The 24,880-nt window shown below is 48.6% G+C and overlaps 1 protein-coding gene across 1 annotated transcript in view; it reads left to right on the top strand.

Moving 5' to 3' along the window:
• Window positions 1-294: 294 nt before the first annotated feature.
• Window positions 295-24,880, top strand: part of LOC126538859 (cytochrome P450 3A29-like) — a 41,886-nt gene continuing 17,300 nt past the window's right edge. Inside the window, exons 1-3 of the mRNA XM_050185584.2 lie at window positions 295-505; window positions 9,200-9,426; window positions 9,886-10,075. Of these exons, the coding sequence (XP_050041541.1) occupies window positions 9,265-9,426; window positions 9,886-10,075 (352 nt within the window). The 5' untranslated portion in view covers window positions 295-505; window positions 9,200-9,264. The remainder of the gene's footprint in view (window positions 506-9,199; window positions 9,427-9,885; window positions 10,076-24,880) is intronic.

The raw sequence follows: 24,880 nt of genomic DNA, 5'->3' as shown, positions 1-24,880 counted from the left end.
GATGCTGAATCGCCTGTGCTACGCCTTGTATTTTCGAAGACATGCACCTGCCCATCGCACAACCAAGTGCATTACAGAAAGGTATACGATATAAATTTCAGTCATAATACTCTAGATTTATGGAGGGAGAAAGAAGTGCTACGCCTTGTCAATCACAAAAGCACGGCATGTGACGTATAGCTTCACCAAGTAATGAGAAACACAATAGGTCGGTGCTCCGCCATAACATTTGTTCTGTAGGAAGTGGATGCAGCTGGATTCCCTGATCGATCCACTTATTTCCCGAGCAAGAATGCAGCTGTATCACTGGGGCCTCTGTGGTAGCTCACAAAGGTATAAATCGTAGAACGTGGCGAATATTTTCTGTGTGCAAGCTAAGCCCAGCCAGTGCCTGTAACACATAACTGTGTAACACGCCATCACTTTAGATAGTCGGGACGGTATCCTTAGGGTAAACGACGGAAGAAGCGCTAAAAGGCTACAGTAGCAGTCATCGTCTTCGCGGGTAAGTTGCATCTGAGCCTTTTTTTTATACCTCGTGCCATTTATTGTTCAAGTAAAATCTGACAGTGGCTTTACTTAGTTGTATGTTCACAATATGACAAAGGAGTGCCTTCCCACTGTTCATCGAAGAAACGCATTGATAGCAATATGATGAAATCTTCAGTGTTCTATAGAGTAGACACAGAGGGAAATTTACCATAGCGACAGGCCTCCCGCGGTATCGGGACAGTATTCGGCACGCCTCGACTTCAACTGACACATAGGACGGCGGATCAGAAAGTCTTTGCCCCTATTTTTGGTTGTACGAGCATCGAGTGACGCTCTCCTTTCTTGCACAGCATTTCCGGTTTACTTTCTGAGACGACGGGGGACTAAATTATAAACAAATCGGAAAACATTAAAATAAAAATAGTACAGCACAAAATTTGTGGATTTTGTTATAGATATCATATCAGAGCATTCCTTTAGATACAAGTTGAGTTGCTGAAGTACCCGGAATAATTATAATTAATTAGAAATCACAGATTACCGCACACCAAAGCACAGAATTGTGGACTCTAGAGACCCAGCACGTGAGCACGACTTTGGCGAAATTTCTGAAAACCCGGAAATAGAAAGCGGAAATAGTGATGTCACTAATAACGTCACACACAAGAAGGTGACATGCTATTTAATTGGCTAAATAAAGGAATTGCCTGGTATGGACTGAACATGTCAATGAGAGAGAGAGAGATTATTTAGTCGGATAGTTATGTAGGACTGGGGTACATGGCCCTACTAGATGGCCAGCAGGTCAAGCCTACTGGCGAACTCATAGGCGCACTTCAGGGTCCGGTCTTGGATGCCCGGGTCCGAGCTGCGCAGAAGGGTCTCCGAGCCATCTGGAAGCAGGATTTCCCCTAATTCTGGAGGTGGGGGATCATCTTTGCATCCCCAAAGTATATGGTTGGGCGTAGCTCTCTCATCGCACAGTATGCAATCAGGAGAAAATGGTGATGGTAACATATGGGAGAGAACAACCGAGTTAGGGAAGGAGTGTGTTTTCAGTCTCCTCCTGGTGATTTCATGCTCTTTATTGAGCTTACTATATGGGGGCGGGAACCTCCTTCGTTCAAGTCAGAGAAGGTGGGTTAGATCCTTAAATGAAATTAGGCTATCCTATCCTTGCTCTCCCCACTGCGGAGGTGGCGACCGCCCAGCCGACTAAAGCTCGGGAGGTCTGATAAGCTGCCTCGTTTCCAGGGTTGCCAGAAGGCGCCGCTACCCTAATTAATTCAATATCCCTATCTGGTGAGGTGATCTTACTAAGAATATTAAGTGTGGATTCAGCAATTCTGCCCCGGGCAAAATTGTGTATGGCCGTCTTGGAATCACTGAAGATAATGTCTGCCTGTGAATTTGTAACGCCAGAAGCGATGGCCACCTGCTCAACCATTGCGGATGTGCGTACACGGTTGGAGGCGGCAAGGACTGTGGCATGTGTACCCGTAATCGCTACCGCTGTGACTGATCTATTCAGAGCTAGATATTCAGCCGCATAGACGTAGATGACACCCGGTTGCTATTTTACATTCCTTATGGATTGCCAGAGCACTGGCAATCCTCCTACCCTTGTGGTGCACGGGATGCATATATTTGGGAAAATGTTTAATGGGGAGCCGTTTCCTGATTGGTGTGGGTAGGTCTCTTGGTTTATCCGTTTGTGGTTCTACGTTTCCGTCTAGTTTGGCGAGGATACTTCTGCCTGTTTAAGTTTTCGTAAGCCTCGCCATCTGTGTGGTGATGTGAGCGGCGCAGAGTTCTTTGAGTGTGTTATCAATGCCGAGTTGGAGAAATTTTTCTGTAGATGTAAAGCTCTACGCTGCAGAAAAGGCGAAGCTTCAGTGCCTTATCAGACAAGCTTTCAAAACGGCATGTGAGGGAAAAGCGGATGTGCCGTCTATCCCCTCTCTCTCGCTTCTCTCCCCGCGCGCACCTGCTTGCTCACCACAGCTGCGCGAGCGCGCTCGTTATATGCGCTCACGTCAGCACCGGAGATGGCACGTAAAGTGTTCTTCATGCGCCGCACACTAAGGGGCTACGCACCTCCATGTGTCTCGCGCTGCGCTTCCTCATCGCCCTCGCTCGCTTCTCGCCCGCATGTAGTGCCAGCGAAAAGACGCTCGCTCGGTTGATCCTCCGAGTTTGGTTCGTGCGTTGCGTCTGCCTCAGGTTAAGATAAAGAACACCAACGCCGAGGTGCGAGTGCCGCCAAGAGAGATCTAAGTCAAAGATTAGGGTAACCTAGAGTTTGTTATTAGCCAGAACAAGGCGCATACAGGTAATCACGAACATACTACTCTACGTACCTTACGATATTCTGCCACATAGTTCCCACACTGGTTCCGACATTTGTCCCATCGCAGCACTAAATTTGAGAGGCCCCTGTGGTAGAATTCGTCCAGCTGACTCTCAAACCACCGTCGGACCATCATCCTGGCTTCATCTTTGCACGTGAATCTGTGCCCTGCCAGGAACGTCTTCAGTGGAGCGAAAACGTGAAAATTACTAGAGGCGAGGTCTGGCATGTGTAGTGGGTGGTCTACACTCTCCCAGTGAAATGACCAGAGGAGGTCGGCGGTTAGAACTGCCCCATGTGCCCTCGCATTGTCGTGGAGGATAACCGCGTTGTGCGTATCGAGAATCCCTTGGCGTATTCGCCTGATGGCAGCCAGCAGACATGGCAGTGTGGAACAATAATTTCGGCATTGATGGTTGCACCTTGTGGCATGAAATGCAGCAGGAACAGTCCTCGGCGAGCCCCAGAAGACCGCTAATATCGCTTTCCCAATTGATGGCACTGAACGTAATTTGCTTGTCACAGGTGAACCAGGATGTTCCCACAGCGTATTCTGCTGCTTCGATTCTGGCGTGAAATGCAGTATGCAGGTTTCATCCCCAGTAAGAACGCTGTCCAGTTAACATTAACCCTCCTAGGCATATTGCTGCAGATAATTCACTGATGCAATCATTCGCTGGTCTTTCATCTAGTCATCTAACTGGTTAACGACCCAGCGACATGGAATATTCCGGTACCCTAAGGAACCGTCAACGATGTCATAAGCAATCCCATATGAAATGCCCAGCTCCATAGAATTGTCCTTGAGGTGCGTATGACGATCCGCTTTCATCATTGCATCCACGCAGGAAATGTCGTCAGTCAGCGAAATGCCCGGCCTACCTGAACAATCATTGTCATGCAAGTCTTCACGGCGCTTTCGCGAACTTGCAACATCACCACCTCACACTTCTTACCTTACAGCGAGACACCTTTTCCCATATGGGGGCTGCATTTCCATGTAAATTTCAATAGACGTTCGTCCCTTGCTCCATACAAAATGAATCACATTTTGTTGCTCGTACGCTGTGGACACGTGAAGCAGAACCGCCATCTTCAACAACTGACAGCAGCGCTGTGCCGAGTAGCTACCGGCAGATAAGGCCGGGCCAGTCCAAGAAAGGTCCACCGCTGGAAATGAGCATGCTGACTTCGTATTTACAGGCATAATTTCGCTTAAATATAGGTGCAATGACTCTGATTCGCCCTCGAACAAATATTTTTCTGCAGGATATACGGAGTATGCCGCTTAACTTCTAAGTGATTCAATGGCCATCAAATCGAGGTCGTTTATATCACATCCTTCTTGCGATTCTAAGTTGAAGAAAGAAGAATATTGACAATAAACTACGAATACTAGACAAGGTCCCTTTTACAATGCAAAAATTCCTTAGGCCCTATTCAGCGCGTCACCCGCAGCAAGAAGCAAACATATTCTAAAATACTTCTTAGTTGGGACGTGGTAAGATCAGTGTTTGCGATCAGTGGTCATGGCCAGTTATCAATGCAGTGGCGTATCTGTGATATGTAGTTTGGAGCGAACTTCAGCTGCTCTAGTGCTTGGACATACCATAGCACGTGAAGGACCGTTGCAGCAACAGATGATGGCTGAAAAGTGTATGAGGCATTGAGGTAGCGGCGCTGACAGGCAACACGTCGATTGACCTCTCCGTTGTTGCATCTTTCTCTTTCATATGATTATCAGCTTTGTCTTTCTTTCATTTCTTTACAGATTTGTATTATTATTAATTTACATATTGTTCTTGAGTAGTCGAGGCGATCTCACCTTCAAACTTTCTACAGGAGCCTAATGCATAAACCAACAAAGATTAGGTATCATTTGAGAAAAAGCGCATTGTCGAGGTACTCCACCTTAAAATAATATATGGACGCAAAATAAATAATAATGGTAGTTTCTTGACTGTGCTGTAATAACAAAAATTAATAGAGCCAGATGCTATAAAATCTTTAATTAAGCTTGCTTTCATTTCATGAGAAGTGTTCACATTAAAGGAAAGCTTATTTATCCGCAACAGCGCAAACAGAGTAGGAAGACAATGTGTAGCATGACGATTAACTGTCCAAATCATGAAGCACGCTGGTCGATTGGTATTCAAAATTTGGGCAGAAATTAAGTCCTAGTAGCCCTTGGTACACTTTGCGGGGAAAAAAGAAGGCTCTGCAACAGTGTTGCAAATGGTGAATTCCACCTTACATGGAACAGTCAGCCACAATAAAAGGCAAGAGATTACAATCACGAAATAGGAAATTGCCATTCATCTAAGTGCCATTGACCCATTTTCACCCACAGTCGGGTGAAGGAAATTTTTTTTTCCTTCACGAGCCTTCTTCCATTTCGCGGGCTGCCGCAGAACTGATTTGCGAATACATATTGCACTTTCCACATAGATTGAAATAAGAACCGAATGAAACAGTATTCTAGCGTACACAGACAATCAATGTTAAAAAACAACAAAACCAGGAATACATTTGGTTCCACAGTTTTGTGGTATCGCATGCTAGCAAAGCCAAAAGAACATCGCAAAACACCAAAGGGCACTTGTATAGATGCAAAAAAGATCTCTTGTCTGCAAAGCACAACTATAACAAAATAATTACAAAAACCAAAAAGTACATGCATCAGAACGTTGTTTTTCCATACACGCCTTAGAGACTCTAGTGCATAGCTCACCTCCTTTCTGTGGATTCAGGCTCAAGATTTCCTATTTCCCGCAATGATGGCTTACCGTGCTGCAATCTTTTCCATTTGTCGGCACTCTGGAAATTCCCCTATTGAACTGTCTGGCGCATCAAGTTTCACTAGTATTCTTTTGGGCAACTTTTTGGGTATTCCTAATTCTCGCTGAAAAAGCGCTGGGAAAATTTTAAGGGCTCTTGTGGGAAGCATTTGCGTTCCTTGTATTCAAATACCGCACTCCAGGTTTAAGCATTCTGCGTTTTTAGCTTGCAACGTAAGTGCGTACCAATATTCAATGCTGAGCCTACGCCTAGTTTACAGAACTTCTTTCACAACCCTGAGAAATGTAGTCTGTTTAATGGAACCTAAATGAACACCTATTATCCAGCGACTCACCCTTAGGATAGGCCGGTCAGCCACTGAAACCCTTACAAGGGCACCTAGCGCAAACTGCTATCAAGATTAGCCCACACACCCCCTAGAATACGTTATTTCCGGGACTATCCTGGCGTCGTAAACTGCAATAACATCCTTGCAAGAGATATGGTGCGTATGTATCACGATATATTCACGCACACCATTGATTACTCGGCCTCACAGGACCATGATTTGCGACTTCGCCTGCCACCTGGGCTCTCCCATAGTGAAATAGCTTTCGTGTGCTACCTGCAGTTGGGCGTCGCGTTCAGGAAAGCTTATGCATTCCTCATCGGAATGGCCAACGTCGCCGCATGCCCCTCATGCGGACGTGATCCAGCTATACAGCAAACTCCGTGACACTGTCCAACCTCCCATTCGCAACGGCAAGCTCTGCATACTAGATTTAGCCACTTGCACGACAGGCCCCTCTCGCTGACTGAGATCCTGGGACCTTGGCTGCAGACATAAAGTGTGTAGAAGGCCGTCAAAGTGCTTATGCACTTCTTGATTTAGGGGAGCGCTTGTGGCCGTATACGTGAATGGATCTTCATCTGATGGTTCGAGCACAATAAGTATTTTTCTTTCTTAGCTTTCTTTCCATTTTCTCATGCGCAGCGTAGCCAACCGCGCGCAACCTGAGTTAACATACCTACCTTTTATCTCACTTATCTCGCCTGCATTCGCGTTCCTAATTCTGCGTCCGCAAAAACAATAAAGGCTGGTGGCTTTCTTCCAAAATGCTACTGTATTGGGTTTCCTTCTAAGTATGTAAACTGCATCACGTGCAATTACTACGTAACGCCTACTACATCAGCTTTAGCCATCAGGCGCGAAGAGGCCGATGAGGCAGATGGCAACACTTCTGTCATCGCCTGTTGGCATCTCCTGCCTGAAGTTGCACAACCTTGCCCAAGTTATCACCGGAATATTCTACTTCATGGTATAACCAACTTCGGTGTGACGCGACCTGCACTAGAAACAACTACAGTCGAACCTCGATGTAACGAAGTGGTACTTGCAGCGAAAAACTGTGTTAAGTCACCAATTTCGGTAATTGGAGGTTTTAAAGTTTTCGCGTTAAAGGCAACTTCACAAATTCCCAGAGCATTCCGGATGGATAATATCTGCGTTGTCAGCATTTACAAAATATAGCAAGAACGTTGGGCCATAATAGAGCGGTTATGAGCACCAGTGTGCACGGTGCACATCGCACTGAGAGCAACGCATTAACGTGGATCACGGTGTCCGAGATTTGCATCGGTCGCGTCGCGCGGCGCTGCGAATCTAGGACGCCATAGCTGTCCGTGCTTAGCGCCAGCTGCCGGCACTCACAAATTAAAAAGGAAAAGTGTAAAAAAACACGGACCGATCATTCGCCAAAAGAAAAAAAGCCAGTTTCGGCTGAAAGGTGGAGACTGCACGAAGTAAGTTCGCGGTTTTATCGGTGTCACAGACCTCACTCCATGACAGATCATGTCATCTTCACAAATCTCACTCGATGACGACGAACTGGCAGTCCCAACGCGAGTGAGCGCTGCACACCGTGACTCGGAAAATTGAGCTTACGCGACCGCCAACACTGATCGCGCGAAAACAACGAAATGCGCGTGAAGGCACCATTCATTTCGACATGCCACGCATACATTACCTCCAAGATCGGTACCGCGCGTGGCGCGCGCACGGACGCACGCGCGGAGGAGAAGGCAGAGAGGCGCGCGTTCCTGCCCTCTCCTTGCCCCACCCGAACGACGTGCTTGATCATGTTATTGCGCGTCCCATTCCTCCCCATTCCTCTTCCCCAGAAGGGATCGCCAGCGCTGGTGTTTCTGCGAGTTGCTTAACAACGCCATGAATGGCGCCGCGGTGTTTCCTGCCGACTGCGTACCGATACGCGCGGTTTGACAGCGGTTTTGCCGCTCAAAAATTTCATGCAGCAAGACGCTTGTAATAGCTTTTACCTTGCTCGACATAGTCTTTTTTTTTATTTACGAGTCATACAGTCTCCAAGTACAGGATTGAAATGACCGAAAATTTCGTTAAGTTAAAACTGTGTTACATCGCGCATTTCGTTAAATTCATGTTCGTTATAGCGAGGTTTGACGGATTTCATTCCAACAAAATTTAAATTTATTGCGCGGCGTAACAGTTCGCATATTGATTAAGTTCATATTTATTCTTTGCTAAACGTTCACATAATCCAATCCCCTTTTAGGGATAAACGCACAACTTGCTATTTCAGCAGGTGTCCCTCTCAGCTGTATGGAGACGCCTTCCACGAACATGAGCGTTTGACGGCCATCACAAGACAGATATATTTATTATTATGGTGCTGAGAAATAGCGGGATGTTTGGATCGTACAAACAAGCATAGAATACTGAGCATTCTCACCTGCAAAACGCCGTAAGCTACTAAGGATAAATCTTTTGGAAGGCTATAATGCTGGCCAACGACAACCGCCCCTTCATGACCGCACCTCGAAGAAATCACTAGCGCGAAGCACGTAGAGAGATATATAAAAATGTTTTACATGTCCTTGGTTGGGTGAAGGTGGGCGGGGGTCGGGAGACTAGCCGCACCGGAGCTCCCCTTCCTCAGACGGTGGCCATACCTTGAGTCCAGCTGTCCGGCCACACCGCCAAGGACGTAGGTGCTCTGCCATGGCCTCCATCTAGGGAAGATAGTGTGTGTTATTAATAAAGGGGAAATGAGACATCCACCCAATCATGGCAATTGCTACAAAGGGTGGATACAGATCAACACGGAAGCATCGCACTTTACATCTGTGCCAATACACCCAGATTGACGTGAGTGCATAGCACTTATTCGCGGCAACATTACCGCCGTATTTCCAACGGAAGATTATTGGTCTGTCCATAAAAATATAAAAGCGAATTCATTTTTCCATAGGAACGTTGAACTTATCTTCAGATTTAAGAGGCGATATTTCTGGTTGTGAAACCGTATCAAGCCCAATGTGAAGGTAGACCTGGTGTCTGCGAGAACGCAAAGGCAAGGTGTGTGTCCACAGTGATCATGTTTAATAAAATCTCGATACGCACATAGTGAGAGCAGCTTAGCACCTGTACATCATGCACTGTTGACATCACAGCGCCTGACATCATGCAGTTCGTGATGTTTAGCTGTATGCTCAGTGACGCATGGTTCGTGCGGTTCTAAAATTCTTGTCCGAACTTCTCAGTATATTCCAGGCTCAAGTTGCCGACACCTTCCGGTAAAGGCGTTCAAAGGGTTTCCACGCGCGTGATGCTCCTGCAAGCAGCGCTTATTCTAGCTGTGTGCGGCGCTTTCGTTTGGGTGACACGGCGACGTCACCGGCATGGTCTATTTGAAAGGCATGGTGTACCGGGGCCGAAACCGGATCTCCTATGGGGCAACTGGAAACAACTCAAGAAAGATCGTATTCAGGTGAGCTCCTTTATGTCTTGCATGGGCGAGAAAGAGTCTAGACTACTTTCTCACTTTGCGCAGCCAATGTCTGAGAGCTATGGCCCCTCGGCGCGAGAAAACCGCAAGTTAGAGGGAGGGCGCCGTCACCATGACCATTTGCGGGTCATATAAATCCACCAATACTGGTTATGGGAGGAGTCAGTCTTAAGGACTTATGAATTGTGCGACCGACTTTGAAAGTTGTAGCGCGTAGCATGGTGTTATTGTTTGAATTTCTCACTTCATTTTTTTTTTGTTTCTTCTATCACGCTTCATTCCCTCTAAACCTTTCCCCAGCACCGGGTAGCCAGCCGGTACTTACACTGGCTAACTTCCCTGTCTTTACTTCCCTTTATACTCTCTCCCTCTCTTGTGTTTAAATAAAAGTTGCATTCTTATTGTGACGTGAACCAAACCCCTCGATATTTCCAACTGCAGGTAATGGATCAGTGGATTCAATACTATGGCAAGGTGTTTGGTATATATTTAGGCGACAAGCCCTTCATGGTTGTCACTGATGTCGGCCTCATCAAAGAATGCTTCATCAAGGCTACCAAGGTATTCCAGGACCGGCCAATGTATGCTGTCGAAGTGGAACCGCTTAAAACTGGATTGCTTTTATTACGAGGTTAGTACTGTCACTAGACACCCTCGTCTTATAGTAGCCTGTTCTTGTTCGTTTTTCGTCCTTTCCCAGACATTGTTTTGCCTTCAGATTGATAGCTCTTATGCTGGCGACGAGACACGAAACATTTGTTCTAACGGAGTGCTGTATTTGACCACTTGTAGAATCATTGTGTGCATCACTGGAGTTATTACGATATACCATAGGGTTCAGGGGGCGTCTCATCTTCTTATTGTTATTGCTGCCATAATAGTTTTGTTTTGTTCTGATGCCCCAAGGTGTTCCTAAAATACGCGAAATGTCCTTTGCTACGCAACCACCACTACCTCAATGTTGTGGATGTTTCATTCCAGAAATCACAGGTGACAACAAATTATTTCTGGGAGTTTATATATATATATATATATATATATATATATATATATATATATATATATAGCGAGAGAGAGAACATATTTTTCTGGTCCGGCCCACGTGCCAGCAACCTCATCTTCTTCTTCATCCCTCTGCCAAACCTCACGTTCATCCGTGTATTGATCGCTCCGTTAACATCGCCCTCTGGTGGCGGAGGCGCCGTCCTGGGGCTAGCTGCGAAGGTGAGGAGCTATCCGCCGTGGTTGCTCAGTGGCTATGGCGTTGGGCTCCTAAGCAAGAGGTTGCGGGATCGAATCCCGGCCATGGCGGCCGCATTTCGATGGGGGATGGAGGCGAAATGCGAAAACACCCGTGTACTTAGATTTAGGTGCACGTTAAAGATCCCCAGGTGGTCGAAATTTCCGGAGTCCTCCACTACGGCATGCCTCATAATCAGAAAGTGGTTTTGGCACGTAAAACCCCATAATTTATTTTTTAAGGTGAGGACTCAGAAGGGCAATAGGGCTTCAGCCAGAAAACGTGAACAACATCAATTGGTAGCGAAGAGGTCGAAGAAGCAAGGCTCATGAGTTTGTTCTCGTAATTGAGGTCACCGAGTTGTTGCAGCAGCTTGTAGGGTCCGGTGTAAGGTGGGAGGAGCTTCCCTGATAGGCTAACGCGGCAGCATGGCGACCATAGGCAGGACCAGAGAGCCATGCATTATGTCTACACTTCTGTGTCGTCTGTCGGAACTTTCGGGAATCCTGCCAAGCACACAGTCGGTCGCGGGCAAGTTGACGAGCTGCATGGGCACGTCCAAGGACGTCACTGGCGTATTCAGTAGGCGAGTGGAGCGCAGAAGGAAAGAGATTCTCGAATCGCAATGCAGCATCTCAGCCAAACAGTAAATAAAACGGAGAATATCCAGCGGTGTCATGCCGTGATTAATTGTACGCGAAGGTAACAAATAGTAACGTGCTGGCCCAGTCACAGTGATCCGGTGAAACATTTAAGGCCAGCATCTCAGTTAGCATTCGGTTCAGGAGCTCAGTGAGTCCATTCTTCTGTGGATGATAAGCGGTGACGAGCTTATGTTCTGTGGAACAAGCACGATGGAGGACATCTACCACTGATGAGAGGAAGTACCCGCGATCGTTGAGGAGCTGCTGAGGGGCGCTATGATATAGAATTAGGTGGCGAAGGAGAAACTCAGCGACGTCTGTGGAACAGCTTGGCGGCAATGCCCGGGTGATTGCGAAGCGCGTGGCGTAATCTGTCGCGACCGCAATCCATTTATTTCGGTAAGAGGACTTGAGGAAATTGTCTAGAAGGTCAAGGCCGGCGCGGTAGAATGGCTCTGCAGGGATATCAATTGGTCGTAGCTGGCCTGCAGGCAGCGCTTAAGGGCGTTTGCGCCGCTGGCAGCGTTCACAAGCAGTGACGTAACGGCACGCAGAACGGTACATGCCAGGCCAGAAAAACCGACGCCAGATGCGGGCGAGACACCTAGGTGACTGGCAGTTGGTACGTCGTGAAGCTGGGGAAGAACGCCAGGGCGTAGATGGCGAGGTAGGACAAGCAGGACCTCCAAGCCATCTGAGTTGAGATTACGACGACACAGAGCGCTGTGGTCTAGCACAAACAGGCGAACAGAATGGTCTGTTGATGGAGCAGTTAAACGGTCGATGAGGAGCCACAGAGGCGCGTTTCGTCACTGTTTGGTAGGGATATCATCAGAAGCAAGGACCAGAACGTTGGCGTCTGAGTCATCAGTACGCAGGCGTCTGAGTCAGGGTTAGTGAGGTCGGTAGCATCGACAGGGTGACGTGACAAGCAATCTGAGTCTTGGTGAAATCATCAAGATTTGTAGTGCACAACACCGAATGTTCCTGGAGCTTTAGTGCCCAGCGGCCAAGACGTCCGGACGGATCCTTCAGCGAAGAGCGCCGCCAAAGGGCATGATGGTCTCTAATCACAGAAAAAGTTAGGCCAATCAAGTAGAGTCTAAATTTGGGGACGGCACACACTAAAGCCAGGCACTAGCGTTCGCTGATGGAAAAGTTCCGCTCGGACGATAAAAGGCGTCTGGCGTACGCAATGACACGTTCCTTGCCATCCTGTTTTTGTAATAACTGTGTTGACGTCATTCTGGCTGACTTGGCGTTCATGATGGGATACGCGATATGGATGCAGGCGTATGGGGTTGGCGTCACCAGCGTTGATTCGATGAATCACGAAAGACATTTGGCCTTGAAGGCGACCGTCAAAATCAGCGATGGCACGATAGGACGCCAGAACGAGGTAGATATTTGAAGATTGCGCTTAGGTCAGATCGGGAGCGATTACCTTGTTAATGCCGAGAGAGGAAAGAGCGAAGGTAGCCGACCAAGAAGGTGGCAGAACGTCTGCACTCAAAGAGGCAATCTTGCAGGGATCAAGTGCAGAAATGGTGGCCAATGACATGCCTTGCGGGATAACCTTAGTAGTCACGCTGTCGTTGAGACGGGGAGTGATCACTGTATTATCAGCAATCGAAACAATGGTGTGAGTAAGGGCGACATCGCGGGCTAACAGAACGTCGGTAATCGGAGACAAGGCGTAGTCGTCATCGGGAATATCATGTGAAGACATCAAAATAACGTATGTAGCAGCTTAAAGCGACAAGCGAGTGTGATGGCGAGAGCATGATCGTGGTGGTATGTCGGCTGGAATATCGGGAAGATGGAGCAGTTCAAGCTGAACAACCCCGATCGCGCAGTAAATCAGGGTAGAATGACTGGACAAAAAAAAACTAAGCCAAATATGATGTCATAGGGGCACTTCTCAGTGACGCCAAATTGGAGCGAAGTGGGATGACCAGCAGTGCAGACGCGGGCGGTGCACACCTTAAGAACGGCAATGAGTGCCTCCATCAGCGACCCGGAAGATGCGGGAGGCGGCAGGCGTGAGCACTTTATGAAGGCGACGCCGAAGTTCTGCACTCATCACAGAGATGTGCGCCCCAGTGTCGGTGAGCGCAGAAATAGTGACACCATCAACATCAACGTCTAACAGGATTCGCCTCGTCGGCAGTGTCAGAAAATGATTTTTTGGGATAGTCGTTAATGTAGCGTCACCTCTGGACGCTGCACTGCTTAGTTTTTCTGATAGGGACGTGTAGGGCTAAATGAGAATGACCGGCGGTGACTCTTCTGTGAGCGAGACGACGGGCGACGACTTGGAGGCTACTGTGACTGGTGACCACGCAGCGACCGTGAGCGACTTTTACCCTTGTGGGAACATCGGCGTTGGGAAAGTACGACTGGGGTACGTCTAAGGTGGGAAGTGGTTTCTGTCCGAACGGCGGCAAGGGCTAGACTGAGTTCGAGGCGGCGTGGACCAGCGGGTGGCGCAGTAATGAGCGACGTGGCCGTTACGGTGACAAGTAAAGCATATCGATCGATCGTCAGGTGTTCTCCGCGCAGCAGGGTCGCGACATCGCGTAGCGAATCACTGCTTTCGATAGTATGATGGAGCACTCTACAACGCTTGTGTTTCGCAGGCCACGGTGCTCACCGAGTGAATGCCTATGTTGGCGAGCTCCTGCTGGACAATGGCTTGGACGAATGAAGTCGTAATCTAGCGCGAGTCACACGCGTGAACTGGGGCAGGGGTCATGACCTCAAGATCGCGGCGTACAATCCGTGTCACCTGATCTGGTGGAACTGATGGCTCTGCTGCCGTGTGGTCTTCGCAAGAGGACGTTGCCGCTGTGTTGGGAAGACAGGAAACGCGTGGCTAATGCGCCGGCTTGAAAGCACCGGCACTCCTTAGTAATAGCGTCGATTGTATATAAATTTGTGCACATTAAAATGTTGAAGGGGGAGACGTAGGTTCCCAAATCAATTTTGTTAATTTCGGTGTTGGCGATACCTTTCAAGATATGCCCAACCATGTCGTCCTCCCGCATCTCGGCATCGGCCTTTCAACATACACATAACACGACTTCAATGTACGAGACGTAAGATTCTGCAGACGTTTCCATACGTGACGGGAGCACCTTTTTCGCTGTGATCTGGCCAACCGGCTTCCAAAACAAGTCTCGTAGCTTTTCTTTGCAGGTGTCTGTGCTCCCTTCTCACCTTCGTTGTTATCGAACCATATTTTGCAGTGCCTTTGAGGCAGAAAATTATAGTTGCCAACATCAGGGTAGGGTCCCATCCTCACGCATCGACTATGGAGGTGACTGGGCGGGGATTCCGCGGCTCGAGCCCCCTCTGAGGTTTTCGGAAGGAGGCAGACCACCCCTCCCACCCCCCGGCAATGACGAAGCTTACTTCCCCCCTTCGCCCACACGCCTAAAATGTCATGACCACTTTTGTCACCCACATCATTTCAGGTTTTTTTTATGTGCATCAAACTTCTCACCTAAAATTTTATTGTGGCTTACCGCATCACTGTTGGCGAGGACGTACACAGCTTTTAATTCATGCATTCGCTTCACTTCTGCAAATCTTGACAATATGAGGGAAAGCGCATCAGATACACTATCGGCGGCTACCTCTTCCGTATTACTTCCGTATACAACTTCTACAATGTTTTAAATTTCCACTGTAAACACCATGCAGATATACAATATATATAAATGTACACACAGGACAAACTTTACTATATTTTTGAAAGAGAAGGCGGTAGCCAATTAAAAACTATTTCTAAAGGTATGGACAGCCTATTCCTAGAGTCTGAATACGTTTCTGTATGTTAGCCTCGCTTCAAATTGCTTTGTATGCTTTTTTGACCCTGAAAAAAACCTGCAGGCTTTATTGACCCTTTCGGCAGTCTTTTATCAACGGCGTGTCAAATGCACGTGAATGATGTGTCCCAGCGTTGCTTCCCTTTCTAGTGAGCAATGCTAACGACTTCTAAGAAATCATTTCTAATAATTTACTACATTTATAACGGATGGAAACATCGTCGCCTGCACGCAGACGTCATAAATATATACAGGGTGGCCCAATTACCAGCCATGCATCCAGGTTTAAAAAGAAAGAGCAATAGCCTTACTCAAAAAAAACCTACTGCGTATTGTCTCCGATGCAGTGGAGAAGATGCCAGTAATTTTTTCATTACTGAGAGTTAAGTAGGTAATTGTGAATAATTATCTAAGTCGAGACGTACTATCCTAATTGCCAAATGTCAATGGGACATTTATAGGCACAGCGAAGGGACATCTAATTGCGATATCTTCAGCGACATACTAATTGCGTACTAATTTTTTCCCGTCTGATAAATAAACCCCGCGTTATACGCAACATACCACGTGACTGCGCAACCACCCGGGTGAAAAAGCAGCGCCCTCGAACAAGCTCCCTCAGTTAGCCAGCAAAAAATATGGGAAATAAAGAAAGAAATCGGAATCGATTTGGTTCCCTATCTGCCGCGCTCCAGCTGAAGTAACACGCGCGCTTGACGTTAGTTGGTAACAAGCTGTGATAGCTCTTCGCTTAGCGTAACGTGCACGGATGGTTTTCGTCCTTCTTTTTTTTTTTTTTTTTGCCACGAAACCTATGACCACAAACGCGAATTGACAACATCAAAGCAAAAGTTGAAAGGCGCGTTTTGTTTTGTCCAAGTCGCCATGCCTCTATAATGAACAGAAGGTAAACATGATCATTGCCTTGAGAGCTGCAAATGGAAAACAAGAGGAAGGCCGGAAATAAATATCAGTCATGGAAGTGTGGTGGTAGACCCAACGCATCAACTACAATCAGAAATTATGAGAACCTGATACAAACCGCCAGCTTCCAGAAACAGTGACGGAGGACTCCATGTTTCAGTGCTAGCCTAAGCACGGATGTTCCAGCATTTATGGCCTCAAACCCTCATGCTAGCGTGCGGGACGTGGCTGCCCAGGTACGAATTTGCAATTCATCAGTTTGGAAGATTCTAAATGACTCGGCCTTTCATCCGTACCACCTTAATTTGCACCAATGCTTGAAAGATAGGAATCTGCGGAATCGTGTAGATTTGTCAAATTGTGTCCTCACAATAGCCGATGAGCCACTAGATTGTTTGAGCAACATTATGTGCACAGCTGAAACCAATTTTTGTAGAAACAGCCAGGTAAATTTGCATATTGCACACTATTGAAAGGACTCCAATCTACACTGGGTAAAGCGCAATCAGTCGAAGTAGTCGTTCAATGTGAGCTTCGGAATTTACGCCGGTGCTATAATCGGTCCCACCTTCTTCGATCACACACTAACTAGACAGCGTTACGTGGACGAAATCCTTGAAGGAGTGGTGGATAAGTTTCTCATCGAAGTCCCCCCTCTCGCGTCTTCCACTTCTGTGGCATCAGCAAGATTGGGTGCCAACAGCAGCAGCCGAGCACGACACTGGCAGGATGCGACTTTTTATGCGCAATAGATTGGAAGGCACGGGCCTCTAAATTGGCCGACTAGGGCACCTGACTTCTCTCCCCTCAATTTCTTTCGTTGGGATTATCTGAAATATCCTGTTCACATTATCAAGACGAACGTCAGGTAAGCTAAAGGCAAAGATAACGGATGTCTGCCGTAGAATTCCAGCATCGCCAATCAAGCAAGCCACAGAAGATGTGATAAAACGGACTAAGTACTGCGAAGCTGCAGAAGGAGACCTCTTCGAACGCGTCCTTTACGCAGCAGCTGGTGTTCAGCGGAGCTTACGAATGCATAGACAACAAGAGCACACTGATATCTGACGGTTTAAAAGGCGTGAGCATTTCTGTCCTTACCCAACGGAAAAACGGTCCCTCCGTCCGTCGCGTAAGACGATCGACTTCAACATAGCGCCCGCAGCAGCGAATGAATTCACCTCCGTGCTGCCTCTCGGTTCAACGCCAACAAAGCGGCGAGAACGCAGTGCTCGCGGAGCTCTCAGCACATGTCGCAATTTGCCGCTTTCGCAGATCGATATCGAGATACGCGCCACGCCGGCGTCGGAGCACGGTTGATCGCGGTTCATAATGGTTTCGCGTAGCTAGTTAATGTTGCATATATTTCCTTCATTTGCTACATCTCCCCGGTCATTCCATCCCAATTTTACATCCGCTACGGCGTGTTTATAACACCAGCGAACATTGCTTCTACTCACCTCTTCTACGTCGTCTCGTGCAGATATCAGTTAACCATTCGGTGTTGCAACCTTGCTTCTCTGTTTCACGGTTCTTTCGCAGTCGTTCTCGCAATTATACGAAACACTGCAGCATACTACCACGAAACACCACGTCAGTACTATGAAATGCTTGCGCTTCATTCAGATAAACCCCAGAGCAGATTCTGAGCGCATTCCTTTTCTTTTTTTTTTTTGGAGACGTGTTGATTGTAATTCGGCACATTTAGAGGTGGTACATTTACTTGCTTCAACGCATGGTTTTGCCTTTTCTCTATCCGTGGGTCTCTTTCTGGTCTGTTTATTTCGCTTTCATTTTTTGCCACAAAGGTGATTTTGCAGCACCTATACACTTTTATGAAAAATAAAACCGTCACGTTAGTTTGCCTTTTGTCCGAAGCAAGTTTCTGACGCGAAGTACGGATGCGCACACACTCTTTCGATGCAGTTCTAGCAGAGCCGGGATTTTGAAACATTCTATGCGTATTGCACTGTTTTCGCCCTTCGTGCGTGGTCAGAGCGGCGCTTCGGCCACTTTATCAAGAGGCTTTTGTTGTCAATGTGATCAGTCTGCCTTGAGAGAGATAATAAGGATGACGTAGAATCAGAGGAAGGTATAGCTGCGAAGCCGCAAAACCAGGTTTTGGTACTACTTCCCTACCAGTATAAAAGATGGGCTTTCTCTTCGGGTTTGCGACAGGCAACTGAGTGGCTTTCAATCAGCTTTTAAGGCGAAAGTTTTACTGGCCGCGAACTTGCGGTTTCGCCGTGGCGGTGCTCCGAGGAGGCAAATAACGTTACAACGCGCGCCTCGCCACGGATATTTCTCTCTCTCTCTCTCTCTCGCTCCCTAGTCACTACTGCGCATGTGCCACTAGTAGCACCGAGCGACAGGTGTTCTGCCGCTGCGCAGCGCCGCGCCTTTCCGCCGGCGCTGTTTGGTATGACGTCACATCACGTTCCTCGTCGTTGCGTTCGCCTCCGCTGGCTACCCTAGCTGCGTCGCATGCCTGATAACATGTCGCAGGATTGAAAAGGAGAGCTCGCGTGCGCCGCAACCGCAGTTGAGGCGGCAGTATGGATGGCGACAATCTGATAAGCAGGAGGAGGCCTGGAATCGACATCGGAACGAGATGAAGAGGGAACGAAACGCCCAGAAAACAGATGAACAGCGCGCCGAGCGACTGGCTAAACGCCCCAACATAGCTAGACAACCAGACTAACATGGATTTGCAATCAAGATTAACCAGTGCTAACCATGCTATGCCTTAGCTTTCGCTACGTATATCCTGGAATAGCCGAGCAAAGCCACTGTCAATTTTTTTGAGGGCGCTGCTTTGTGAAGCGGGTGGGAGTGCTGCCACGGCGTATTTTTCATTTCCCGTGGGGTTTCTTACCAGGTGGAAAAAAATTTTACGCAATTAGTACGTCGCTCAAAACGCCGCAGTTAGATCTCATTTGGGGGTGCCTACAAATGCCTGATTGACACTTTGATCATCACAACAGCACTTCTCGAGTTAGACAACTATTTATAATCACCGAGTTAAATCTCAGTAGCGAAATAATTAATGGTGGCTACTCCACTGTACTGCAAACAATGCGCGCTAGTTTTTCTTAAGTAACGTAATTGCTCTCTTTTTTAAGTCTTGGTGCATGATAGCTGGACACCCTGTTTAATTCACTCAGAAACCGAAATGATGCCAAGCCGGATTCACTCGAAACCAGAATCAACAGTAGTAATTCGTAGCAGACAAAAAAAATTGACCACTCTTCCATTAATGTGAAGAGGAATGCAAGCGAAGTTCAGGATCCGCCGCTCTTCTTTGTCGTAACGCCTCGGCTTCGCGCTCTCTCAAGGTCAGGTCAGCCCGTCGGCTACAAGCCCTTTCTCGAGCGAGTTCCCAGTGGCGTTCATCAAACGCCACCTGTTCTTCGACCGAATGCGCGGCGCGCTCCCGCTGCCATACCCTCAACGGAGCCTGCTCATCGGCAGAACGAACAAAACGCTGCCTCCCACCCCTGAGTGCCGGGCCGCGACATTACAATTGCTAGTAAGTACAGCGAAGCGTGGCACTTGCGGAGGTGCCGGACGTTTGCGCGCATGGGAGAGTAAAAGCGGGTGCGAGAGAGAAAATGTGGGGGCTTTTGCTTTTTGTATATATGGCTCTGCCTAGGCACTACGGAGTTTTTTATCGCGTGTTCTATGCGTTTGTCCTTAGGCGTGCCGGTATTGCGGAGTGGGGTCGAGTTTCTTTCCGCTCTGACGCTGGCACTTGCGGAGACGACGAACATTTACGCTCATGGGCGAGTAAGAGCGGGTGCGAGAGAGGAGATGAGAAGGCTTTTGTTCCTTCAGAATACGACTCTGCCTAGGTACTACGGAGGAGTTCCTTGGTGCGCGTTGTATGCGCTTGTCCCGAGGTGTGCCGGCAGAAGTCGCGGGCGCAGTGGTGCTGAACTTAGCATCGCAAGTTGGTGGTTCGACGCAATTATATTTATTCAATCATGTTTTACTAATGAAAACAACGTGTCAGTATTTCTCATTATTGGCGGCGCCTCCGGGACACCAAAGCGGCAACGGGGACATCAACATCAAAGCTAGAAGCCGGACTGGTCCGTGGGTTGGGGCTCGCAGAGGCTTGGGCGTTCCAGAGGAGTATAAGATCGGCTGTCCGCTATCGCGGGCAGTAAATTTTTTAAGCGAACACCCCCTGGCACGCTTCGACCTCCGCGGCCCCAACTCATGGGCCGCCCGGCTTCCAGCTTTGATCCCCTCACTACCGCTTGGGTGGCCCGGAGTTCCTGCGCCGCCTGCTTTTATATAACCTCAGGAGCTCTCCCGAGGCCTCCGTTTACCGGTTACATGTGCTGTCCTGGAGCAGTGCTTGTAAAAAATCCGATCTATGAAAAAAGCGACCCGCGACTTATACAACACCACTCAGAAAATTGCCCCTTCAGACACAACGATTACCAAGCGGCGTCCGCGCCCCCTGCCTCACCGCCTGGGCAACCAGCCGCGGAGCGTATAAACTAACCCGACCGTACTCCGCAATGCCAGTATGTCTAGAGGACAAACGAATACAACGCGCGCCATGAAACCTCCTCCGTAGTGCCTAGGCTGAGTCATATATTCAAGGAGCAAAATCCCCCAGATTTTCTCTCTCGCGCCCGCCCTTACTCGCGCCTGCGCAGAAACGTCGAGCGCTGTCAAAAGCGCAACGCCCCGCTGTACCTACTAGCAATTGTAAAAACGCGACCCGGCCTTTACTGCGGCCGCTTTTGCGCGCCCTGGAAAATCAGTGCTCTTTTTTTAGATACAGTGCCGTAAGAACAGCGACGGGAAGAGACATATTGCAAAGATCGCGGGCGTCGTGAGCGCCTTAAGCGACTAACGGCACGGGTGACCTGATACGTGGTGACGCGCAACTCCACCAGGGGAAAGAGTGGCGCTGGTATCTGTAAGCCAACTTAACGTTGGTGTCCTTTTCGGATTAAAAGAATTTGGCCATGCAAATACGAGCATACACTCTCAGCCAAAAATTGACAGAATGAGAGTAACTGCCGCTTTCATTGCTCGCCACGAACATTTAGTGCCTAGAGAGACTAACTAGAACAAGAAGGCTGCCATGTCCAAAATGAAAGGACTGAGTGTTTAATCACCGGTTTGAAAGGGAAACGAAAGGACGAACGGAAACGCTTTTTCTCGTCACACAACCGTTGCTCTCCCGCAAAACGCCGCAGCCAAATGTGCAAGCGCCCACGTGTGTATTCCCGCGCCAGATTTTCTGCTTGGCTGGCATAAGGCGAGTGCGTGTTGCAAAGTGGACAGCACACAAGTATGCATGCACACAAATGAAAGGACACGGTTGCACCAGTACGCCAGCGCCTGAATCTGCATTCACTATGAGTCAGATAGCGCATCTGCGAACAACCTGGGACAAAAATGCCCCGTGAACATCGGAATCAAATGAGAAGCTAAATGGGACCCCGTACAACGTCGCCAGAAACATACGATAGCGAAAACTATGGTTCGGACTATGTGTACAACCAGTGCTTAAAGTAAAGTTTGCGTATAGTATATATACCATACGCATCCTGAATGCAACCTATACACAATCTATATGCCAGCAGCAACCTATACATTGCTGCGGGGCTCACGCTAACCTACCACAAGAACAACCGATGTGATAGCGAGTTCACGCCGCTGTATTAGCGCACTCGCGTCCAGGGGTTTGCCTTTCTGCTCAACCTTACGCATTCAGGGACACTATAAATTAAAACTATTCCAAACTTTTCTATTCCAATTCTGCAACCAGCCCTCCGGGATTGGTGTAAAACTTTTTTGGACCACCCCCACTTAACCTGTCTGTCACGCGACGTCACTAAAACCGTGATACCTACCCATCTGATACGACGTATACACGCTCGTTATGCGTGATTTGATCGAACAAAAGAAAAATAGTTATTTCTGATTCGAACCCTTTTCGCCATTAGCCCTCGACTATTGGTGAAAAGTTTTCGGGCTGCACCCACTTCCCCTGCCTGTCACGCGACGTAACAAAACCGCAAAACCTCACCGCCTCAAACTGACGTGTATGTGATAAAGATGCATTAATATGCCGAACAAATCTGATTTTTTTCGGAATAGCTGCAGGCTGCCCCTTTCCGAAAGAAATAAAAGATGGCTATGTTACTCACTCAGGCACTGGTGACTCGCACCTACCGGAGAGCATGGGTTTAATTGCGTATAACAAGACTTTCTGCGTGGCCGTGTGACGTTTTCGAGCACTTTTGGCATGTTTAGCACCTCGTTCTGCCAACTCTTCTTTGCTGAGCATCCGTTTCAGCGTCATTCTTAAGCTTCCGTCGCATGCCGCCGCGATTTTCGACGAGCCACCGCAAGCTAAGTAAGGAAAATCGGACGAACCGTAGACGCCGGCACCATCCTCTTGATCCGCTTATCCATTTTCAGTGCAGTGGTTCGGCCCCATCGAATCCTTGTCCACTTGAGCGTGCTCCTCGCCTCTTGCAAGCCAATTAGATATGACAAGCCGCTCAGCGTAGGCAATGTTATTCGCTTTTCAAGCAAACAAAAGTGACCTCCTATAAACGATGAGAGCCTTTGATTGGCCTATTCAGACGACCCTGCGGCTGATCGCCCGATCCTTGCTACGGCGGTTGCCCAAATTTACGTCAGGAGATTGGAATAAAAACATATTGGAATAGTTTTACGTTATCTGGCCCCAGGCAAGTTTTCCGCGAAGAACCACACCTCATGCAAGAAAAGAAAATAATATAAAACAACCGTGTTTCGCACCTATGTGCGTAGATAGGTCTCTCGATCGCGTGCGGCATTGTAGCGCTTCGCCATGTCATTTATCCCCTTCGTGAGCATCCGCTGATCACAAACTCAGCGGTGGCTGACCACATACTATGCAGCGACCCCGAAAGCATTTTTACAATTGCCAGTAGGTACAGCGGGGCGGGGCGCTTTTTGAGGCGCTCGATGTTTCTGCGCAGACGCGAGTATGAGCGGGTATGAGAGGGCAAATCTGGGGGCCTTCGCTCCTTGTATATGTGACTTTGCCTACGCACTACGGAGGAGGTCTCTTAGCGCGCGTTGTATTCGTTTGTCCCCTAGACATGCCGGCTTTGCGGAGTACGGTCGAGTTAGTTTATAAGCTCCACCTCTGGTTGCCCGGCGGTGAGGCAGTGGGCGCGGACGCCACTTGGTAATCGTTATGTCTCAATGGGCAATATTCTGACTGGTGTTGTGTAAGTCGCGGGTCGCTTTTTTCGTCGTGACGATAGATCGGATTTTTTACAAGCACTGCTCCAGGAGGGCACATGCAACCGGCATACGGAGGCCTCAGGAGAGCACATGAGGTTATATTAAAGCAGGCGGCGCAGGATCTCCGGGGCACCCAAGCGGTAGCGGGGTGATCAAAGCTGGAAGCCGGGCGGCCCGTGAGTTCGGGCCGCGGAGGCCGAAGCCTGGAATTCTCTAGGAGCGAGCGTAAGAAGCCTCTCCAAACTCTGGTGGTGGTGGTGGTGGTGGTGGTGGTGGTGGTGGTGGTGGTGGTGGTGGTGGTTGTGGTGGTGGTGGTGGTGGTGATGTTGAAGCAGGCGGGGTTAGCCTGGCATACATAGCCGGCAATTGTTCCGCCTTATCCTCCTTCGAGTTGAGATCAGGGGAGTGTCGCCAGGTGTCGATGAGCCCCGTGTCTCGCAGGAAGGCTATCAGCAGTCGTTGCGCTCTCTTCCTCAATGCCGCGGGCCCTGCGGGGAAAACAACGTCTTCAAAGGTCCAGTGCGTGAGACCGCTTTTTTGTAGGTTGTCGACCATCGCTTTTCTTTCTGTGTCAAACTGCGGGCATAGCCAAATGAAATGTTCGATGTCGCCAATGTCACCACAGAAAACACAGAGTGGGGAAGCGCGAAGCCCAGTCTTAAATAACCAAGCTGGGATGTACGCGGAGTCGGTCCTGATGCGGTATAAAAGCGTCGCTTGTTCGCGTGTAAATCCATGAGTTACACAGGATTCGTGTGGATTCTTGTGCATCTCTATAAAGTGAAGGCGGATTGCACCCTTAGGGTTTTGAAAAGCTTTTGGAGCTTTCACTTTTGGGACACATGTCAGCGCTAGGCGTGCAAGGGCGTCAGCTTTCTCGTTTCCATCAATTCCTACGTGTGATGGAATCCATTGAAACCTTATGTTAAATCCTTTGCTCGTTAGGTCGGTAATCAGTGCCAGAGACTGCCTTGTAAATTTCTCTAGAGGTAGGCCCCGATGTAATCTCTGTAATGCTGACTTGGAATCCGTCAGCACCACGACATCCCGTGCAGAAAAGGCCCGTAGTTTCCGCAAAGCCGCGGTGATTGCGGCGCTTTCTACTGTTGTAGAGGAAACTACGCGATCCAGCCGGCCAGACCATGACACATCAAGGGATGGTATGCAGAATGCCGCTGCACAGCTGTCTGTCTGTGCGCACACCGCACCGTCTGTGTACACTTGTAGATGGCTTTGAAACACAGTGCTCAAGTTGTCCAGCACAATAAACTTTGCTTCGGCAGTTGAAATGGTGCGTTTCCTCAGTAGGTGGGGTACATTGAGGTTGCAGGTAACGTCCAAAAAGGACCATGGCGGGTCAAGGCGACTTCGTTTAGGCCATTCCAGCCCTAAAAATCGGAAGGTGTTCAGCGCCGCATGGAAATGTGAGCGAGTTCTTGCTCTTAGCCGCCGGAGAAGCGCCGTGCCTGCGCGTGACTCACGCAGCCTTAATAGCTGCGTCAGCAAGGCCTGAGATGCCAAGAGGCGGA

This window comes from Dermacentor andersoni, chromosome 8, assembly GCF_023375885.2.
Source record: "Dermacentor andersoni chromosome 8, qqDerAnde1_hic_scaffold, whole genome shotgun sequence".
Lineage (NCBI taxonomy): Eukaryota > Metazoa > Arthropoda > Arachnida > Ixodida > Ixodidae > Dermacentor > Dermacentor andersoni.
This window is presented reverse-complemented; position numbering and strand designations above follow the sequence as displayed.